The sequence below is a fragment of the Oreochromis niloticus genome, linkage group LG7, assembly GCF_001858045.2.
Source record: "Oreochromis niloticus isolate F11D_XX linkage group LG7, O_niloticus_UMD_NMBU, whole genome shotgun sequence".
Taxonomy (NCBI): Eukaryota; Metazoa; Chordata; class Actinopteri; order Cichliformes; family Cichlidae; genus Oreochromis; species Oreochromis niloticus.
The window spans coordinates 33,116,758-33,137,937 of NC_031972.2; the positions used below are offsets into that span (position 1 = coordinate 33,116,758).

General features: G+C 40.3%; 1 protein-coding gene across 2 annotated transcripts; it reads right to left on the minus strand.

Annotated features, from left to right (window-relative positions):
• Positions 1-981: 981 nt before the first annotated feature.
• Positions 982-20,771, minus strand: st8sia3 (ST8 alpha-N-acetyl-neuraminide alpha-2,8-sialyltransferase 3). Of its 2 annotated transcripts, XM_005470496.4 has the most exons (5): positions 19,467-20,771; positions 12,321-12,350; positions 8,942-9,061; positions 7,170-7,727; positions 982-5,509 (listed from the first exon to the last, which is right to left on the minus strand). In XM_005470496.4, the coding sequence occupies exons 1-5, from the start codon at positions 19,718-19,720 to the stop codon at positions 5,227-5,229; spliced, it is 1,245 nt and encodes a 414-aa protein (XP_005470553.1). In that variant the 5' UTR covers positions 19,721-20,771; the 3' UTR covers positions 982-5,226. The 2 variants fall into 2 exon arrangements, with proteins under 2 accessions (XP_005470553.1, XP_003440105.2); XM_003440057.5 differs by lacking the exon at positions 12,321-12,350 and having other exon boundaries at positions 19,467-20,765.
• Positions 20,772-21,180: the final 409 nt, after the last annotated feature.

Genomic DNA, 21,180 nt, shown 5'->3' on the forward strand with positions numbered 1-21,180 from the left:
ACCATCGTAGTGCACTTTGAAAACAATCCAGAAACAAAGAGTATTGTCTAATTAAGCTTTAATCAGTGATTTGATTGCACTTTGACAGGTAGAGCACTCACAGTGGCCGAGTGAAGTGGACTTTCTCAATGTCTGAGTGACTGAATACACTTTTTTTATCATTATTCATTATATCAAATATTTCTATTTGGCTGCTATGTTAAACATAAAGCATGTGACACATAAACTCTGCGTAGATACACAGCAACAACAAAAAACAATTAGAAAACAAAATTATAAAATTGTAATAACTCTGGATCAGAGACGAAATGGAATGAGTTGTAGTTTTGTTGTTTGAGCAGAGGTAAGGTGGTGCAGGGTTTTGTATCCATCCACTCATTCACTTTCTACCACTCATCTGATTCAAAGTAGCAGTGGGACTGAAGCCTATCAAAGCTGTCATAAGGCAAACGATGGAGTCTGGACACGTCGCCAGTCTGGTGCAGGGCTAAAAGAGAGATTTAGAATCACCCATTAACCTAGCATGGATATCTCTGAACTGTGGAGGGAAGCAGATAGAATGAAGAACTTCTAAAATCCCAGGCAAAGGATATTCCTGCTGGGAAGCAACAATGCTATCCACTGCACCTCCATATGTTGTCCTGTTTTGCATAACAGTTATAAAAATTTCACTGGAAGGCAATGATGTGCAGTCGCATCAGCGTTAGACGTGTCAACATGTGATGGCACACGGACCTCCATGTCCTCCCTCGTGTAGATTAAAGGTCACAGAGTGGGTTTTACCCTGTGCGACGTGGACAAATCAGTGTTTACTGCTGATAACGTTGTGCTTTTTCTGACAGTGATTGTCATTCCCACCACAGTCAGCAGCTTCCAGCGTTAGGATGATTTCACATCTGTAGTTTGACTTTGTTCAGTTTGTGCTGACTAAGGAAGGAAAAAGATGTTTTCATCGTTTTAACAAAGGAGAAGAAGACACCACTCACATTGTCAAACTGATCATTTAATTAATTTAATGACTAAATAATGAAATAAATACAGAGTAGATATAGTTTCTTTCAAGTACTGGATGACTTAAACTTATTATTGAATCTACAGCATATTGTTTATGATATCTAAAAGTGGTTCTAGTTTATGTTATTCCTGCACAAATCTTCCTCCATTGGTCTCTGAAGACATGGACGTGAATGGAGCCGGCCTCAGTTTCATTCACAATGCGAAAAAATACATTCTGTAAAAGCTGTTACCTGATATTTTACTATTATTTTACACTACAAAAATAAAAGATGACAAAAGAAAGAAGAAAAAAGACAAAAATAAAACATGAGAACATCTTGTAAAACTCAGCTCAAGTCAGAAAATAGCATAACCTTCACAACAACAATCTTTATGTCTTTAAGTCCCCAAAGCATCATATTTAATCTTTCTGGAATAAAACTTTAGGACACTAAAAGGAAAAAATAAGTGAAATCCAGCAAAAATTGAGCTGCAGATTACAAAATTAGTCCCAGTTTCCCTCATTTCTGCAAAACACAAATAAATTTTAAAAAATTAAAAATTCACAAAGACACAACTCTCCCTTGGAGATAAAAAGCATGTTAAAAAATTATAATTCATATTTGATGTGCCTAAAAACAAAACATGCTTATGATGGAATTTCTCTCATGTAACATGTGGTGTCTTAAATCATCTCTAATTAACTCCAAATAAAAAAGTATTTGATGGATTCGTAAACACACATACACAGAAGCAACAGCAAAAAAAAAAAAAAAGATTAACATACCACAAAACACTCAGAGAAGTAATGATAAAAGACGTTTGTACAACTGTACCTGTTCACAAAAACCTGAGTATGTGGACGCAAATAAGTATGGAAAGCCAAGAGTGCCAAAACTTTTACATCGACGGTGGATTTTTCCCATGAAATGAAAAGTGCCTCCTGGGATATATTGTGAAAAATGTGCACATTTCTGTAACAACTACAAACAGGGATTAATGACAGTAAGAAAATTGATATTTTAATTGTCTTATCTTTGTGCTTGTTATACTTTATAAAAACAATGAACAAGCCGACAAACAAAGACTTTGTTGTGTAAGCACAAAAAACCCTTTATAATAACTTTATCTTATTTAGCTGTTTGCTCTCAATGTTAAAGTCTCAAACTCTCCACAATTACATCAGCAGATAGGCAACAGTCTCGTGGCAGTCACGACCTTTAATCTACCGATTCTTGATCATAAGTTGATGTTAAAACCACTTCAGGCTCTCTCCATTGCCTTACTAGTATTTTCTAACAGTAAAGGTTTAAAATAACAACGTCTCAATGGACCCACCAGTGGTCAGTCAAATATCTGGACTTGCATCATCGTCATTCTTTACAAAAAAAACAACAACAATATGGAAGAGGGAACACGTGTCTTCCTGCTAAAATGAACAACCTGTACATATACCAGTGTTTTCCCTTTACACAAAATAAAATTAAGACATGATTTAAAAAACAAATAAATAAACACAAATATAAACATATCTTATTCTTATACTATATTTTTAAACTCTTTCCATTCACTTGTGGCTGGTTCACTGTTTTACTGAGTAACAAGGTAAATCTAAACACCACTGAGGTAATGTTACCACACAGCCCATTTTACAAAACAGCAAGCAAGAATTTTAACATTGTGTCGATAGCGCTGATGATGCTAACTCCCTCTTGAAGGTCACCGTGGCTCAATCAGATTTTTTGAAAGTCTGTAAAAAGTCTCTCGTTGCTGGCATAAAGTGGTGAACTGTACGAGGCCCAAAACACGATGCTAAAGACAAGCAGCTAAAAGGTTCAAGTGATGTAAATTTCATCATCAGAGGGAGAACGTGAGGCCTTGTGTGGTCATCCAGGAGGCACTACACTACAATGCCACAACTTCTATCAAAGTGGACTTGAATAAAATATAATAGGAACTATTTTCCATGTAAAAGCAGAAGAACTTTTGCTGATGCATCTTAATTTAACTTTTTATTAGTCACCTTAAATTAATGTCTTTTTATTTCTTTCTAGCTGGGCTGGACTCTTAAAGTGCATTTAAAAAAGCTGGACGTAGCTTCTGGGTCCATACAGAAGTACCTTAAATCTACATTACTTCTAAAAGCCAGTAGGGGGCAACTCCAGCAGTTCGGCTTTCTTGCTCTGTGAAGTGAACACTTTTCTGATGACTTGGCTCAGTTAGTAGTTTCAGGTTATACTGAATTTATTTAAAAAAAACAACAACAACAACAACAACAAAAGTTAATTTGGTAAATTAGCTTCCTTGCCTCACTAACAAACTGTGATGTCACAATTTCCATCATTTAAATACAGTCTGTGGTTGAACTTTACAGATCAGCTGGGATTTGGGATTGTTTGTAATTGTGATTATTTAATGTGATTATGGATTCAAGAATCATGCATTTATTTAATTAATTAATAAATAAATTGAATTTTTTAAACAGTTGGAGAGAATTGAATTGCTTTTGACCACAAAGCAAACTCTGCTTTGTACCAACCTGCCTTTCAGAGCTTCAAGCCTTTCCTAAACTTTGTCCTAACTTACTTCTTCTACAGAAATCTTATTGACCAAAGTAGCTCTTTTCATCATCTTGGCTCCATCTCCAACACTTAGTGGCTTCTGCAGAAGTTATCATTTGAATCCAATTATCTTGTTTCTCCTAACTGATATTCAAAAGAATCACTCAGCCCTACTATCCCTATGAAACATATAGTTATTCGTTTTAAAAGTAGATCTTTTAAAGTGACGTTCACTCCACGGTTTACTCTGTTTATAGCTCTAACATTAGCAGGAGGTTCACTTTAGAAATCAAAGGTTATCAAACCACTCGTACACAACAAACAAATAAAAACAGCATGGTAGAAACGGGAATAAGGAATGAGCTAATGAGACTAGAAGGAGAAAGAAAAATGGATTTACATTGATCAGATGGACACAAACTCAGATAGAGTTATGTGAATATAAAAAATATTACTTCGTTTTTGGAGAGTGAAGTACAAATGCAATAAGTTTTTTCATACTTTAGTGATTGTAGCACAGGGCGTTTATACTACATCATACCTGCTGCTTAAATAAACAAAAAAGAGACTTCTCCAGGCACCGATTGCACCACTGTAGGATCTACTATATCCTTTCACTGTGCTAAATATATAGACTGAGCGCTCTTATATATATAGCATAACAGCAGACATGGCAAAAGGAAAGACTGATGATGATGTTGGAGCTGTCAGGTGGAGCAAAGAAAGCCAAACCTGGTACCTCCTTTTGTTCTCCTTCGTATGTGGCACTGTGGAAGTTTTGAAAACAGAAAGATATGTAGTCTGATGATGTATCTTGGCCAAAGGCGAAATACTGTGTAACTTGATCTCAACATCATCTTCATCAAGCTTCATCTTATTTTCTTAATATGACTCTAATGTGCAAAAATAAAATCTAGGATATTTTTAACTTGTCAGGACCCTGCATACATCCAATCTCCAGATTTTGTCAGTGTGGTCCCTGACATGCGGATGATCCCAGCATTGTTGTTTTCAGACCAAAAACAGCAAAGAAACCAAAGAAATAAAAACCCCAAAATGTCAGAGCTCTGAGTTTGAGGGTTTACCAAACCCCAGCGCCACACAGCTGTTTATCATAATATATAACTAACGTAAGACAGCACTTTGCAACTTTTGGAAAACAGCCACAAAATCATGTTTTTTGCCATGCCTGGATCTATGTGCTTGAATCTGATTGGCCTACATGCTGTCATTTCTGGATGGAGCTGTTTTATGTTGCATGTGTCTGCATCAGTTCTGTGAAAGACCACCATTGCAATTAAAACACTATTAAACGACCCAGCGCTGTGACACTTGTCTGAAGACCAGCTTTGCATGACAGTCCACCTTTCTGTGGGAAAATGAAACTAAACGCAGTGCTGTTCAGCTGTAGATTTATGAGCAGTAGAAAATTAACACACTGCTTGTTTCTTGAGCTGTCACAGTTCATCTTGAGTGCACGATTACGAGCCTTTGCTCAGGTATCTCAGGCTGATCTCCACTGCACAAACTCAGCCTTACAGTCAAGCTGTTGCCTTTGACTAAACGGCACGAGTCCCAACTATGCTTGTCTCAGCCTTTCTGTAACTCCGGCCAGTGGAAGTGCTTGATGGGAGCCTGAAGGAGCACGGTACCTGCCGCAGTTTTATCCCTAAGCACAGTGGGAGAGGGAGAGCTTCAGCAGTCCTTCTGTGTGCATCTTGTAGAGGAGTTTAAACTCGGCAGGCAGCTGGTGGGACTCCTGCCACTTGGTGGTGAATTTGGTGCCCTTCTTGTCGTAGTAGTGGTAGGGGAGCTCTTTGCCTGTGTTCGGGTCCCAGCCAAAGGGCCAGAAACCGTACAGGTGGATCTGGTCGCACATGGAAGAAGCCAGCGTGTACATCAGGATGCCTGTGCTCAGGCGCTTTGGCGACAGCTGCTTGGTTTTCCAGTAGCTGTGGAGTATGAATGACAAGAGACTAGTCACAGATTAAATTAATAATTCAGGCATTCACAACTTTATTTATTCACTTTTAAAGTGAATTATATCACTTTTACTATTAAACACTTGAAAATTGCTATGACCTAACTAATAACTAAGTGGCAAATAAATGCAAAACGATTATTAGAATTAAAGAATATTAGAATCAAGGATTTGCAACAAACCACTGAGTTTATCTGTGACATGTTCCTTGTACTTTTTTTGCAATGTTTTTGCTGTGTTTTGATCCTTGTTAGCATCGACTTCCTGCTTTGGTTCCTAATTAGTTCCTCCTTGTTTTGTACAGTATAGGCACAAACCTGAATTTTGGTAAACGGAGATAAAGGAATATCATCCTGTCCACTTTTGTCTGCTTTTTTCTAGAAATCATTCCCAAAAATTCAGAAAATAGGACTCTATTGATAGGACATAAAATCACAAAGGGGGAAACTCTCCAAACTGGCCTAAACAAAAGAGTCCTTACAGCACTGAAAGCCGTCTGAGCTGCTTAAAAGTGGTAATTCTTCCAGAGCAGGTAGATTTAATGGGATTGGTAAAGATTAGACTACTGTACGGGCAGCCCTATTCTGCCACTACAACACTAAGAACCCAACTTAAATCCCCCTCTCTCCACACACACTGTTACAGCTGTGTGCCATACCTTTCACTAAATAGCTGTTTCCTTATAATCCGGCTTTGGAGCCTAAATCTCCTCTTTTGCCATATAGAATACAGCTCAATACAAAACAGCCACGTGTCAGCCAGTTTCTGCTAGTTTCTTTAAACAGGATCAAGGTGGATGAGGGGCATTTAAAAACACAGACAGAGAGAAAGCACAAACAGCTACAGCCTTAATCTTAATCTTAATGCAATAAACTACAAAAAAAATTGAAAATCATTTCTGGTTTTTTAAAAAATATTTATAGTTAGAGAAATTTAAGAGGTTTATCCCTCAAAACTGTAAATACAAAAAAGTTGCACAAAATAGTTTCTAACCATGGGAAATTTTTTTTGAGTGTCTTCATAGTTTTATTTTTGAGATACACCAATTTTTATATCCTGCAGGAAAAACGAAAATAAATATTATAATGCAAATTTGCCAAAAAACAGCATGTGCATCAAAATAAACTATTTCCAGCAGTGCAATTTGAGTTCTAAGCATCCCAGAAATGATACAGAAAAGCAAAAAGTCAAACATAACTTTTAAAAACACCAGTATAGGCTTATGAGGCCCTGAAGGTAAAAATGTACATTTTACGCGAAAATTACATCACTTCCGGTTTCGGGCAGGTAATGGCGGACACGCGATAGTTCGCGCTGACTTATATTCCAACGTAGGAAGTGTTACGAACAGCTGATCGGATCGGCAAAGCATGTTTCTGGAACATTATGTTTTTGTTGCTGCAAGTGGTTTTTATGCAATTTTTGCAAAGCTATGTGTGGAAGGAAACCGTGACCTAGGACAAGCTGATGGCATAAGATGTAAGTACAACTCCTCTGCTTTCATATGCAAAAAAAATTATTGCTGCTAGTTTACCTGGTTGCAGTTCTACCGGGATTTAAAAATAGTTACGCAAAACGGAGCGTGCCCGCTCCGACCGGTTTTAAATGGTTAATAGTCTGCTTTTTCTTACTTGTTGACATATTTCATGATGTTTCCAGGCCAAGCTAGCTGGACCTTGAGCTGACCTCTATGCTCCACAAAGAAGTCCACCAACGTTCTCGTCACTGTGGCCGACGTGTGGAAGAAAAACGCCGGGATCCACAGAATGGCGCCATCCAGCTTCTTCAGGCTAAGGAAGAAGTTATTTCTGTCCTGCACAGTTAGTAAGTTGTTATAGTATTTCTCTAGGATACTGGGGTTAAAGGTCGTCATGTTGGTGCGACGCCCAACGTCTTTCTTAAAGATCTCAGTCGGCGCAAAATTGCAGCGGAAGACAAAGTCATATTTCTCAATCTGGGGACCGCAGCGTGAGCCAGTGAGGATGCCGCTGTTGCCAATCACAGCACATACGTTATAGTGCTTGTTGAGGATTGGTGAGACCTCCGGGAGGAGAGAGCGAAAGTTCTCGCTGATGGAGAAGACGTATTTGTGGCTGGAGTAGTCATAGTGCATCAGCTGACCGATTCGAACTGAGTCTCGAGTCAGCGTGAAGTTGTGGGGTATGTCGATGTACTGAGAGATCTCCTTCCTGCAAGATGAAAAAATTTTAGCTACAACAGACAACACAGAGAAATCTATTAAGCCAGGTAGAACACTACAAAAGCATGTGCAGTGAAAATGTGCTGGGAGTTGTTCCAGGTGGACAAAAATAAATAAATAAGACAAGGTTATGGCAGTAGGACTGGAAGTTGATATGTAGTCGATCTTCAGGAAGAAAGGCTCTCCTCCCTCCACTTTGCTGGGACCAGAGTTCTTACCCTGTATCTTGTATTTGTGTAGGCACAATGAACTCTATTTTGACACAAATGCATTTGGGTCTAAAAATTGGTGTTGACCATAGATAGTATAAAAGATGGATGTAGCTACATGATGTCAATCACCGGGTTCCAAAGTCCTGCTTTGATGGCTCTATCTGAGTGTATTCATCATGACCATCTTTGTCTTTTGAAGCCAAATGTGAGAAGCAAGAGGCAGATCTGACTGTAGAATTGCCTTGAGTAACCTAAATCTGAGACTATTATTTGACTAAGCCCATAAACTCATCAAGAAACTATTTACTGAGGTCAGGTTAGAAGGCCAATTTCCCGCAGACTTCTATAGGACCAAAAATCTTTTTTGCAACCACAGGCATCGCCCCCTGGTGGCCATTAAAAAGAATCTTAAGAGGTTTAAGGTATATCTTCATTGGCTGATAGCGAACTCTACTAAACAGTTAGGAGTCTGTTGAGAAATGTACCTTCAGTTTTAGAGCTGGAGGTTTGTATTTTTAAATGTGACTAAACACTTAACTGACTTAAGTGATGCTTTAACTTCAGACTTGAGACTTCTTTAGATTAGCATCAAACTTCTGGACTTTAATGTGACTCGTTATGACTACACATAGCTTGGATTTGTATGTTTTTGTATTGTAGAATATAGGTCAGTAGCAGCCCTATCCACAAAGAAAAATCTACTAGATGAATTTTAAGCTCATGCTTTTATTTAGTAAAAAACATCTTGCACTAATCCATAAGAGTTTCAAAATGGTCCACAATCAGTAAAGGGAAGTGATACTGGGCTCGGATTCAGTGAAGTGTTTCTGAACAGCTACCCAAAGCTTTCACTAACACAAAAAATGTGGCAAACTTTTTCACAACTAACACTCGCTGTTGGAAGTGCTAAAAGCATGTTAAGCTTTCACGACCATCAGAAACCAATGCAGGAGACAGTTTGTGTGTGTGTGTGTTTTTATGTGTGTTCTACCTCTGCTGGTTAAAAGCAGTGCTGTTGTGGCTCCATTTAGATGAGTTCTGCAGGTCCTCGCTGAGAGCGTTGGTCAGAGAAGTAAAAGCTGGATCCAAATACTTCATTGCCAACTGGGAGCTACACACAGGAGGCAGAGACATGTCAATTAACTTGGTCCTCTTTTTAATAAAAGCACTTAGAAATATTTTATGAAGCATTTTAGCTTTTTGGTAAACCATTAAGCAGCTTTGAATATCATCAAATGGACATAATAACAAAAAGTCAGGCAATCAGGCAGGTTTTGAACAAGCCAGGATATAAACACATTTTTATTTGGAAGTAAAAACTGTGGCTCAGTGGCTCCTGAATGAAACTAGAAACTGTACTATAGCACAGCAACAGTCTGAGAATAAATATACTAAATATACTTTTAGTGTGTCAGAAATATTCATCCTGTGCATCTCTTTAGATGAAGTCAACAGTCGTGTTTTTTAAGAATAAGCTAATTATTAAAGAAATCTCTTTTTTTTCAAACATGCATATTATACTGGTATGAGTGCCCAAGTATTTTGAGATTTATTTTTTTCATCTAGCATTTAACACTTGCATGCTGGTCAGCTTTGTGCTCTGGTGGGTCCTCAGCATCATTCAGACACCGACAACTGCCTTGAACTGCAGCTGGCGACTGTAAATGTTGTTCTGTTCTGGAGAGAGAGTGTCCAACACCACCAAATACAGAGTGTTGCCCAATGATCCATAAAAGGTAAGGAGCTGATGCCACTACGCTGAGCTCACCAAAGCTGCAGAGCAGAACATGGATTACAGTCACTAGCAACAGTCCAAAGCGGTAGTGTTGGAGCCCATCCAGAGAAGCAGCTTCTTGCACTGTTATGTTGTTATTTCTTCTTGCACAAAGTATGTGAGGTGTGATCAGAAAGTTCTAAGGTAGTCAATAAAAATCAAATTTGAATAATCTTTCCATCAAAGTCAGGATGACTCCTTCTACAATAAGCACTTGATTTCTTCCACTGTGTCAAAACTTTAGTCATTCCACTTTTATTTGCATTTTTAAGAAAGTGGATGAAGATGCAGGGATGCAAATCTGGCCAGTAGTCCAGTTAATGAGTAGGGACTGCACTGATATGGCCAAATAACTTTTGATCGCACCTCGTGCATGCAGCATGCATGCCACCCTTTCTTGCTACAGCCACAAATACTCAAAGATATTTAGTTGAGCAAATACCTGGAACCAAAAATGTTGAATTGTTTAAAAACCTGTCTGATTGTCAGGTGGTGTTTTTTCACAACTTCTTTACAGTGATGTTTTAGTAGAAGTAATAAAAACAATATGGCCAAAACTATTACATGAAAATATAAATAAGACAGGAACTGTAGATTGGAACTCTCCAAGAAGCCATTCATAAATCAGATTTTGTCTTTTTCTCCACAAAGCTAAAATGCTTCCAAAAGAAACTTACTGAAATGTGCAAGACTTTAAAGAGCTATTTTGCAAATATCTATCATTCTGTTCATTTGGAAACCAGCTGCAATGAAAAACAGCTCATTCATTTACACTCAGCTAAATGTAAATGCAGACTTTCAGTCTCTTTCCTGCATGCGGATCTGGTTTAGTCAACGAATAAAGACTCTTCAGGGTTCTGTGGAAAAATGAGCAATAAGGCCAAACAGTTGCAGCAACTCTGTCCATCTTAACAAGTTATTCATAGTGACATTGAGGAAATATTGACTGTTCAGCCTAATACATTTTCATTCGCTGTTTCTGTGTTTGGGATGCTTTTAAAACACTGGTCCACATCAATGACAAAACAAACGTGTTAAGATGAACATTTTTATTTGCAGTGCAAGAAGCCTCAACTTTCATTTCTCGGTAATGATAATCGTCCTGTATATTTGTAATAAAACCTAGACTCAACTAGGAGATTCATCAGGTAAGTATTTTAAAAGATTTTCTATACACCGGGTTTTTGCAATGAAAACTTGACATTTTGTATATAGTGAATTAAGCCTAGACTAAAACAAAAATTCAATGAAGGTCTCCACTGGAAAGTTTTATTCTAAGGCTTAATCCCTGTCTGGGAAAACTGAGTCATTAAGACTAGTTTCCTGCCACAGACTAAACTTCAAAATGTCAAGATTTTAGGTCTCTAGTATGACATAGGCAAATAATATTTGATCAAATACTATTTGAAGTCTTTGATGTTTATCCTCCATGAAGAACCAGGTTCGTGCAGGTGAAAAACATGTACTCCCTGACCAGTTGGCATGGAGTTGCTGGAGATTGTTGAAAGTCTATGACTGCTTTCTTCACTAGCAGATGGTTGCCTGTAGTTTGAATGGAAGACACCAACCTGTCTGCAAACACTTGCCAACTCCTCTCTGAGGAGCAGTGAAGCTAGACAGTGCAACACAGGATTTCCACAGCAGGTAGCTCTGCGTATTTGTTTTGTTAGACTTTAAAAACCAGATACCCTTCCTGACATAACCCCAAAGGAATGTATGTTTCCTCCTAGTCTTAAACCAGAGACCTTTTGCATGTTAGGCTAATGTGTACCCCACTACACCATATTTTATTAATACCATGCGGGAAATTGGTACTAATAGTTAGCAAGTGTTTACAGAAAAGTTGGCATCTTTCATGCAAACTACAGGCAACAATCTGCTAGCAACTAAAGCAATCATAACAAAGTTCTTTGCAGCCACCTAGTCACTTGCCACCAATTAGAGAATGCACATTTTCCGCTAGCGACTGGTGTCTCTATGTCTGTGCAACTCAGGCGTTGCAGTAGCATCTGCCATTTTTGCAGACATTCAGGCTCAATTAAAGAGTTTGGGAGTTGAATCTGAATCAGCATGAAATACTATTTTTATCATTAAAGCTCTACAAACTGGAGGTTGGACAGGATCTCAGTTTGTATGTAAGACTTCTTACTTTTGAATGTATTTAGCTGTGTATGCTCAAATTATAATGCTCACAGATTGCAATGAAATGCTGAATCATTTTGCAACCTCTACTTAAACTGAATAAGGTTACAATATACAAATATACATCTAATTTATATAGAGACATATATATTTATATTTGTGTTGTACCTCGTCAATCTCTAACTGGCCACTTTTTATATCTACATGCGGTACATTTCTTCATGCCATGTCAAATTCAGCACCACAACATTAAAAAGGCTCAAGTGAGCATTTGGGATCTTAATTTTGATTCGATTTGAAAATGGTAAGTAGGCTGGCAGGTCAAGCTTTAACAGGAGTCGACTGACATACATATACCTATTTGATACATATGTGATTGACATAAACCCGGATATAAAAAAAGAAAGGATTGCACTGCATCCTTCCGTTTTTAGCATCAGCACTCTTTATTCACCTCAGGTCGGGTTTGCGAGGTGGCCTCTCGCTGCAGGAGGGGCGTGAAACAAAAAGAAAAAATAAATAACTCACTCGTTCTTCATTGACATTTCAAATGACACCCTTGACTTTGGAGCTGGAGACCAGGCATGCATGGTGCGTTTCAAATACTCACCGCAAATCATCTAAATGGCTCAACAACACATTAATAACTGTGACAGCAGTATCAAAAATAAGAAGACCTCCAATCATCACACACAACAAAGCACAGATTTAAACAAAATGCTTTCACTGTAATGGGAAAGTGAAAACAGGCATTTTCAATCAATAACAGCAGTACATGTTTGTTTTTTTTCTAAGAAACTTCCGCATTGGCAAGATGGATCGGTTACAAGAGTCTGAAAGATGTTTTTAACCCTCTGATGTTTCAGCGAGTACAACTAAGATGCTGGCACATGTGGTTTTGAGTGAGATAGCTCTTGGTTGAGATTACATCACATTTAAAGACTATGCAAAAAAAGAAAACAGGAAGGGAGCACTTTGGGAGCTCCATAACTGTAGCTCCCTGCATCTAGCAGGGAGCTAACCTTTGTTACTGTTTACAAAGCAGGTGATTTGAGAGATGGCTTGAAACCTTGAGATTATTTATATCTTAACAAAACAGCACATCAGAATGATTTACTTTCAGAAGCTGTGGCATTGCTTTCATTCCTCTTCAGAAAGAAAGCAATGAGAAAGCTTGCAGAAACATTCACAGCAACCAGTGACATTTTCTGCCTGATTAAGATACAACAGCAAAGATCATCATCACTAATATCATTTGAATTGTAATATTTGTTGGTTTATTGGCAGGCAGAAAGTCCATGACATGGACTAAAACCTTCTCCATCCAATATGGCTGCACAGTGATCAGAGCAATCACCATGTTCCTGATGATAAATTAACACTCACGCTGCAACAACATGACAAGACACTTGTCCACTAGCAAACTGCTTTCTTTTCAAAATGCTGCTCTGCTCCACATCTAACTCACTCTGAGCGTAACCTTGGCCTGCGGTGGCAGCAAGCGAGGGGGAAAATTATTACAGGCGGGAGGAAAATGAATGCGGCTCTCGTGTTGTAAATCAAATCAGCCAAGGACGGCCGGGCAGCCTACAGAGCCCTCATCAGACTGGCGCTGTTTGAGCATCGCACTCCGGACTTGACCCAACATGTCGGACAGCAAAGATTTACAGATTTCTGTGGAGCTCAGCTGCACTGTCCCTACTAAAACATGCTTCTTCTTCTTCTTTTTATTCTTCTTTTTTTCTTTTATTTTTAGCACAGGTGATTTCTGCCATCAGTCTTTGTGAAAAGCAGCTCCTGATGTTTTCTGTTCATATTCTAAGATAAATGGCTGTCTGCTGCTTAACTGGACAGAAAAATGTGAACACCTTTTCAAGTGCATTAGACCTACTGATACTGCAGCTTATTGTTTCACACACACTTGTATATTTGGTGACTTTTTTATCATTCTTTCTTAGTTATATTTTTATCCATCAGGTCTGTCAATCAGTAGCTGCTGACCAGCCATCCCCGGTCCACACCAACTGCTGGCCAGGCCACTGTTGTGGTAGTCCTCGATATCATCCAGGTTTTTGGTTGTTACTTGTATGGGCTCTAGTTCTCCAGCACTGGTGTGAAATCTCACCAACCGGGCCAAACAAAAGGGACAAAAAGGGGGATGCACACAAATGCTAATTAAACTATTTCAAATTAAGGAAACAAGGAAAGAACTTAAACTAACTGGTGGGTGTAATCATTGCAATCACTGGTATAATGATTGCATGAGTAAAGAAATGCTGTATGCAATGTTGTGTAATGTAGAAAATCAAATAAAAGACCAAACAAAATCCAAAAGGTGGCTGAGGGAGGAGAACCACACAGCAACTGAGCTCTGAGGGCTTAGAGCAGGGGTCCCCAATCCCAGTCCACGAGGGCCGGTGTCCCTGCAGGTTTTAGATATCACCCTGGGTCAACACACCTGAATCACATGATTAGTTCATTACCAGGCCTCTGGAGAACTTCAAGACATGTTGAGGTAATTTATCAATTTAAATCAGCTGTGATGGATCAAGGACATGTCTAAAACCTGCAGGGACACCAGCCCTCGTGTACTGGGATTGGTGACCCCTGGCTTAGAGCACTGCCAGGCTGGGCCCAGGTGGCGCCAGTGTGACTGACTGGAAGCAAACCACACCACATCTCCAGTGTCTACAGATGAGACCTGCCACACAACAGGCTGAAAGAAAAGTCTAAGGAACCAATCAAAACATGAAACATAAGTCGCTAAAGTTGCTGGGAGTCCAGTTTAGAAAACTGGGCACACCTGGCCACCTCAAGGTCTGGGCTGTGTGGACCACTTTTTGTTCATGGGGTCGGAGGCAGAGTTTTAGCTCTAATCATCAAATCTAAGATGAATGAATGGTGAAAACTGGAAAGGAGCTATGCAGGAAGCTATGCAGGAAGCTATGCAGGAAGCTGTTCAAAGCTGCACAAAGAGATGACCTTGAAGGGGACATCCCCCAAATTAAACTCGGGTTTTTTCACTTCACTTTATTATGAGCAAAGTTTCTGTACTTTTGCATCACAACTAATGCTAAAAGGAAATTGTGCTTTCAAATGCTAAAAGGAAATGAAACACTTTATATATTTGGACAGTGTGTGTGTGAGAGAAAGAGAGAGAGAGAGAGAGAGAGAGAGAGATGTCAAAAACTTGTTTAAAACAAAAAAAAAAATTATTTGAATTTTTTTATGGCCAAATTTGAGCCGACTTCTCTGAAAAATTCCAAATTAATCACAAATAACATTCAACCACTAAAACATTTTTTTCTTTTCAGGAAGTAAGTAATCAAGTAAAACTGTAATCTTGATAAAATAATAATAATGTGCTTTACTATTTTTAGGTGTACATTTGAAATTTCAGGGATGGCAATAATAATATTTTAGAATTAAAAATATAATTTTGATTAAGAGCTCGTGCACACAGGTGGATTGATGGTTACAGAAATATAAAAATGATTTTTGGTAATTACCACTACTGACAATTTAGGGCAGCTGTGGTATAAACTTTACATTTGCTGGTGGTTTAATAAATGTGTTAAGCACTGTATACAGGAGACAACTTATTTATTATGATGTTTTACTTTCTGCACAGATGTTTCACTTTAAAAACTTTCCAGTGGCTCACAAAATACTCCCCCCACCCCCCTTACTGAATGTGAAACATCTGTAGGAAGATCAGCTTAACACTGAAGAGGAGAGATCATTTGGAAGCTACAGAGCAGCGAGTGTGACATGACTGATGACATGTTGTTGTACTGATGGAATTAATGTTGTGGAAATGCACTTTACATCGTATTTAGACTGTAAGTTCCTGCAGTAAATGTAACTCAAGCTAATCCTTAATGTTTATAATCAGTCTTTATGAGGAATAATGTTTTAAAGACAAACCTGACAGTAGCTGTAATACTGGCTCTTATGAGGATTTACATCAATTTTGCCACTTTTATACAATGAACACATTACTGGCGTAGAATTAGTATAAAACCTGGAAATTGGAGACAGATGAGGTCAGATCTGAGGGAACTTTGTAATCTGAGTGTGTCTGCATGACTGATGACTAAATAAACCACTTATGACGAACCCACTGATGTCTTTGGTTCATATATTAGCCAGAAGTCCTGTGCAAACACTGGGAATATACACACCTTATTAGGTACACCTTGATATTGTAGTTTGGATCCATGTTTTCACGTTATCTATACTAAATTCCGACCGTTTCATCCAGAACAGAACAGAACAGAACACCCCAACAGAATCCAGACTAATCAGACAAGTCAATGTTTTTCTAACATTCTGTGCAAATTGTAGCCTCAGATTCTTCTTATTATTTGAGAGGAGTGACACCCGGTCTTCTGTTGCTGGCATTAACAAGGTATTTTCACCCAGAGAACTGCCACTCTCTGGATATTTTCTCTTTTTCAAACCATTCTCTGTAGACCCTAGAGATGGTTGTGCAGGAAAATCCCAGCAGATCTGAACTTTCTAAAATACTCAGACCAGTCTGTCTGACACCAACAACCATGCCACATTCAAAGTCACTTTATGACCTCTCTTCACCATTCTGATGCTTGGTTTCAATTTCAGCAGGTCATCTTGATTATGTCTACATGCCTAAATGCACTGGATTGCTGACATGTAGCTGGCTGATTTAGATATTTGCATTAACATGTAGTTGATTGGGTGTAATAAAGTGGCTGATGAATGCAAATTGGGGGTTTTTATAAGAGCAAAACGTACGTCTTCCTTCATTAGAATAAAACTTATAAAAGTAAATGAGAGTGAGAAGTGCTGATCTAGTTCACAGCTGTGGGATTAAGTGACAGATGCCCTGTTTTTCTTCAGGCTGACACACACTCACACTGACTGGAAAACACACTGACATGTACCACATTTAGATCGGTTTATTAGGGCAAAGCTGTCTCCTTATTCAGTGGGGAAAAAAACGCCTTCCACCAGTGATGAGTTAGGAAGCAGTCAGTGTCATTCTATGGTGTATTAACTGCAAACTGATCAATAACAAACTGACACTTTGATAGAAAATGTTAAGCTGAACCAATTCTGCAGTGTTTTGATCAAATTGCCACCATCATCTGTTTTCACCTAATCAGGGGGTGATACAGAAGTCCCACCTGCACTTGCAAGTACAGGAGTAGCATTAGCAGTAAACAGGATGTACCACGCTGTGTGGGCCTGTGGACCCCGTTTCAGCTTTTCTTAGTTTAGTTGACCTTAGAATGAAGACGGGGAAACTGGGAGGCTATAAATTTAATCTGTAGCAATGTTACGGCCCTAGCAGGGCCGCCTCCTGAAGTTGTCTGTGTGGGCGTGTCCGACCATCTCTCCTGCCTTAGCTGCCACCTTTTTTCTTTTGTGCAGGTAACTCTCGTCAGTAATTAAAAGTATTTAAGCCCAGGGAAAGGTGAGCTCTGGGCCAGTGTGCCATTAGTGTGGTTGCAGCTAGCAAGCTGTGTATTTGGTGTATTTGCAGTTAGTGAGCTGCTCTCTCTTTTTGACTTACTTTTTCCTTTATTGACCAACGCTTGAGTTTTGTTTGTTTTCCTTAAATGGTGATAGCGGCTTGTCCGTCTTTTTTAGTTGAGCTACCTTAATAAAATTATTTAATTTAACCGCTTTGCCTCCTTGACTCCTTTTTCTGACCCGGACACTTTTTGTTACTTCCCCCTCGCTGCCTAGACCCCTCAGGGGAACGTAACAAGCAACATCTGTAGTGAAAATAATTTTAGATTTTGGAGGACGAGCATGCTGCTGTTTTTGTTAAATAGTTGCTAGAAACTGTAGCCTTGACTTCCTGGAAATTTAACAGAAGAGAGAGGAAGTCATGCTCCTGGTCTTTCACATAGAGATAGATGTTCTCTTTTCAGTTATATAAATATATTCATTAAGGATCTCATGAAGGGGTGGGGGGTTCAACTTTAGGGAGATATGCCAGCTGTTTCCTGTGCTGGCTGTCAGACACAAGTGGCATTTATCTTATCATGTAAGAGACAAAACAGAAAAGGTGGGAGCAGTTTATAAAACCCAAAACTGAAAAGTCGCCTCAAGCAAGGGAGTTGCAAGGAAGTTTAAGTATCTTGGGATATTATTCTCAGGTGATGGGAAGGTAAGAAGTTCAGACTTCCAGAAGAATCTTAGAGTACAGCCGCTGCTCCTGCATGTCAGAAGGTACAGGCTAAGGTGGGTATGGCATCTCATTAGGATGCCTCCTTTGCACCTCCTTTTGGAGGTTTTTCTAAGCACGCCTAACTGGGGTGAAAACCCGGGGTAGTCTTAGAACCCTCTGGAGAGATTATATTTTGTGTCTGGCCTGGGAGCACCTCAGGATCCACTGGAGAAACTTCGGCTGGAAAGAAATATGTCTGGAATACCGTCACCGGATGGATGGATGGATGGATGGATGGATGGATGGATGGATGGATGGATGGATGGATGTTTTCCATATGTCAGTTCCCAGACAGTTACAGACCAATGTTAAAAGTAGAGGGGATGCTACAGAGTTAAGCATGACCATGAGACGTGTTCCTTCCATCAAATTCAAAATGAGCTAATGTGTTTCTTATCCAGTCTTGGATCAGTTTAAACATTAGATGAGATTTGTGTTTATGAGATTTGTAAATCATGTCATTCTTTTTTTATTTACACAGATTTATTTACACAGATTCACAACTTTGGGGGAATTGGGGTTGTATAACTGTGTGCTTTAACACTGGGGTTTCCCTTCACTATAAATCAGGAGCTCAAGTCTAAACCAGAAAACAGCGCAAGACAAGCTAGACTTAAGAAGTACAACATGTTTCAAAAACTAAGTAAAGGTCACCAGAATGAGTTAGAGTATCTTCTTTAATTTGAATTCCTTAAATTAATACACACAGCCACAGATTTAAACAGCAACACGAGACTGCTGAGTCATTACAAGAGTTTTGGTCCTTGTGTCTTTAACAACGTCCTTACTGGAGTTATTACTTTAGCAAAACCCAAAAGACTGGAGTCTCGCCTTAAGCAGGCTGACTCGAAAGTCAGCAGTTACTTAAGTAGGAGGAACTGCAGATTTTAGCACTTCCTCCTTGGTTACACTGTTTTAAATGCTTCCCCTCTGACAAAGACCCACTACACTGATTTATTAAATTGCTGAACCCAAAGAGGAAGTCATAAAAACTGCAGTTATTCATTACTCAGAAAAAAATTAAATGAAACATGTAAAGCTCAAGTGTGTGGACACAAAAATGAGTGAGAAGGTTAAGGTGCAAAGATGTGTAAGTGTATTAATTCAACTTTAAATTCGTGGACATTGTTTACATTTACAACGTAGGCTATTTACGGGAATGTGGTGTCCACATATTTCTGGACATTCTGGAGTGTAAATTATGGAAATGAGCACTTGAGTAAGAATGAAAAAGCAGGCAGGCCTCACCCAGCAGAGAGGCCTTCGCCTGAGTGTGGCCAGCGCCTGATAACGGTTTCCTACTGATGGAAAAATAAAAAGCAAACACTCAGCTGCTGCGATCCAAACAACCTGCAGGTCCACAGCCTGGCCTGGACTCACCGAAACCCCGCGTGGAACATGTACATCCTGGGTCCGCCGTTGGGTCCATATCTCGGGGTGCTGAACAGGAAGTCCTTCTTGATGGAGACATAGCTGATGAGAGACAGGATGAGCAGCGCCACGCTGAATATGACGAGCCCCAGCGCGCTCACAAACCGTACCATCCTGCCCCGATGGAGGAGGCTGGCCCTCCGGCCCAGAGGATCAGGAACCGGCCAGGACGAGGAGAAAGCGAGCACCCAGGCGCACCGCATCAGCGGCACGGCGACGGCGGGGACGCGGAGAGGACGAGGCGCGCTTGACGCAGGTCTCAGAGCCCACGCGGGGAGGAAGCGCAGAGGCAGCGAGTCGGGGTTTCATCTGCTGCGTGCGAGCGGAAAAGTACCGGCTGCGAAACAGGAGTGCGGAAACACAGGAAGGCCGCCAGCACAGCAGCGAGGACGCGCACACGCGGACCTTCCATAGATGCCGTTCAGGCTGTAGGGACGCGCGTTTGATGCCAGTTTCATCAGCTGAGCGTGATGCAGAGAGGCGACCAAAGAAAGCGGAAGAAAAACCCGCGTGACGCACTGATCGTGGATGTATCCCAGGATGGAGAGGAGGAGGGAGGAGGAGGAAGAGGAGGGGGTCTTCTTGCTGGCGTGCAGGGTCAGGTTACAGTTTCATAACCTCGAGGCAGGAGATGAAGCGGCTGCTCGCGGCATCCTGCAGGGAGGAGGTGGGACCTGCATCCACGGCGTCTCTCTCTCCTCCTCTCCCTCCCTCTCTTTCTCTCTCACTGGCAGTGTAATTAATTAAGGCCAGGGTGTCGCTTTAAGGAAGCGCAGCTCGTGTATCTGGTAATCAGATAAACAGCTCCAGCAGCATCCGAGGCGGAGCTCCGTGTCCTGATGGAGGCAGAGATGCGGAGAGAGAGCGAGCAGGAGAGAGGAGGCTGCTGAGGCGTCATGTGTCGGTCTGTAGACGGAGATCTGCAGACACGTGACAACATTTCACTGTTTTCAGCTCGTGACAAAGCAGCCTTCAGTTACACTGAGTGTTGGTCTGCTACTGCGTAGACTTTCAGTATTTGTTAAATAACAGAATACGTGACTCATGACTTTCTGCGAGGCTGTCGCTTCTGTCCTCTGCCGCAGTGCAAAGGGTCACTTGAACTCGCTGTCCACTCAATGCGTCCTAAGTTTGGAAGTTTCTAAATGCATCACTGGGAGTTTTAACTTCCTTTTCTGACACATGGTCATATGCAGGACCGCATGATGCGTGGCTACTTTAGAAACCTTATGACATGAATCCCAAAAGGCTGATCTGTTCATCTGGATGTAGCGTTTTCAGTGGGAGAAACGTTTCGTCATAATCCAAGTGACTTCTTCAGCCTCAGCTGACTGCAGGTTTCCCCAACCTTACAGTACATTTGCACAATGACTAAAACCAGCCCACTGACTGAACAGTGGGCTGTGAGGTCAGTTCCTTGATCATAAATATGCAAGTTGTCATGGCCATTGATCAACAACCACTGATCAAAGACCACTAATCAGTGGCCATGAGTACCATTCACAGAGAGTTGGGGAATGGCTGCAATCACAGCATTGTAAGATGGTGAAAGATGTACCCTTAGGCCCCCTCCTCAATTCAGAGATGGTATTTTCCTTTTCACGTAAATGGCCTCCTTGACTCCGCGCTCAAACTAGCGTTCCTCCCTGTCCAGGATGTGTAC

Coding starts and splice junctions, on each gene's coding strand:
- st8sia3 (XM_005470496.4), bottom strand. CDS start 19,720: ATGCGGTGCGCCTGGGTGCTCGCTTTCTCCTCGTCCTGGCCGGTTCCT. Junction 9,062..12,320: donor CCTCGCAAACCCGACCTGAG/GTGAATAAAGAG, acceptor TCCTGTGTGTAG/CTCCCAGTTGGCAATGAAGT. Junction 7,728..8,941: donor ACTGCTTTTAACCAGCAGAG/GTAGAACACACA, acceptor TTCATCTTGCAG/GAAGGAGATCTCTCAGTACA.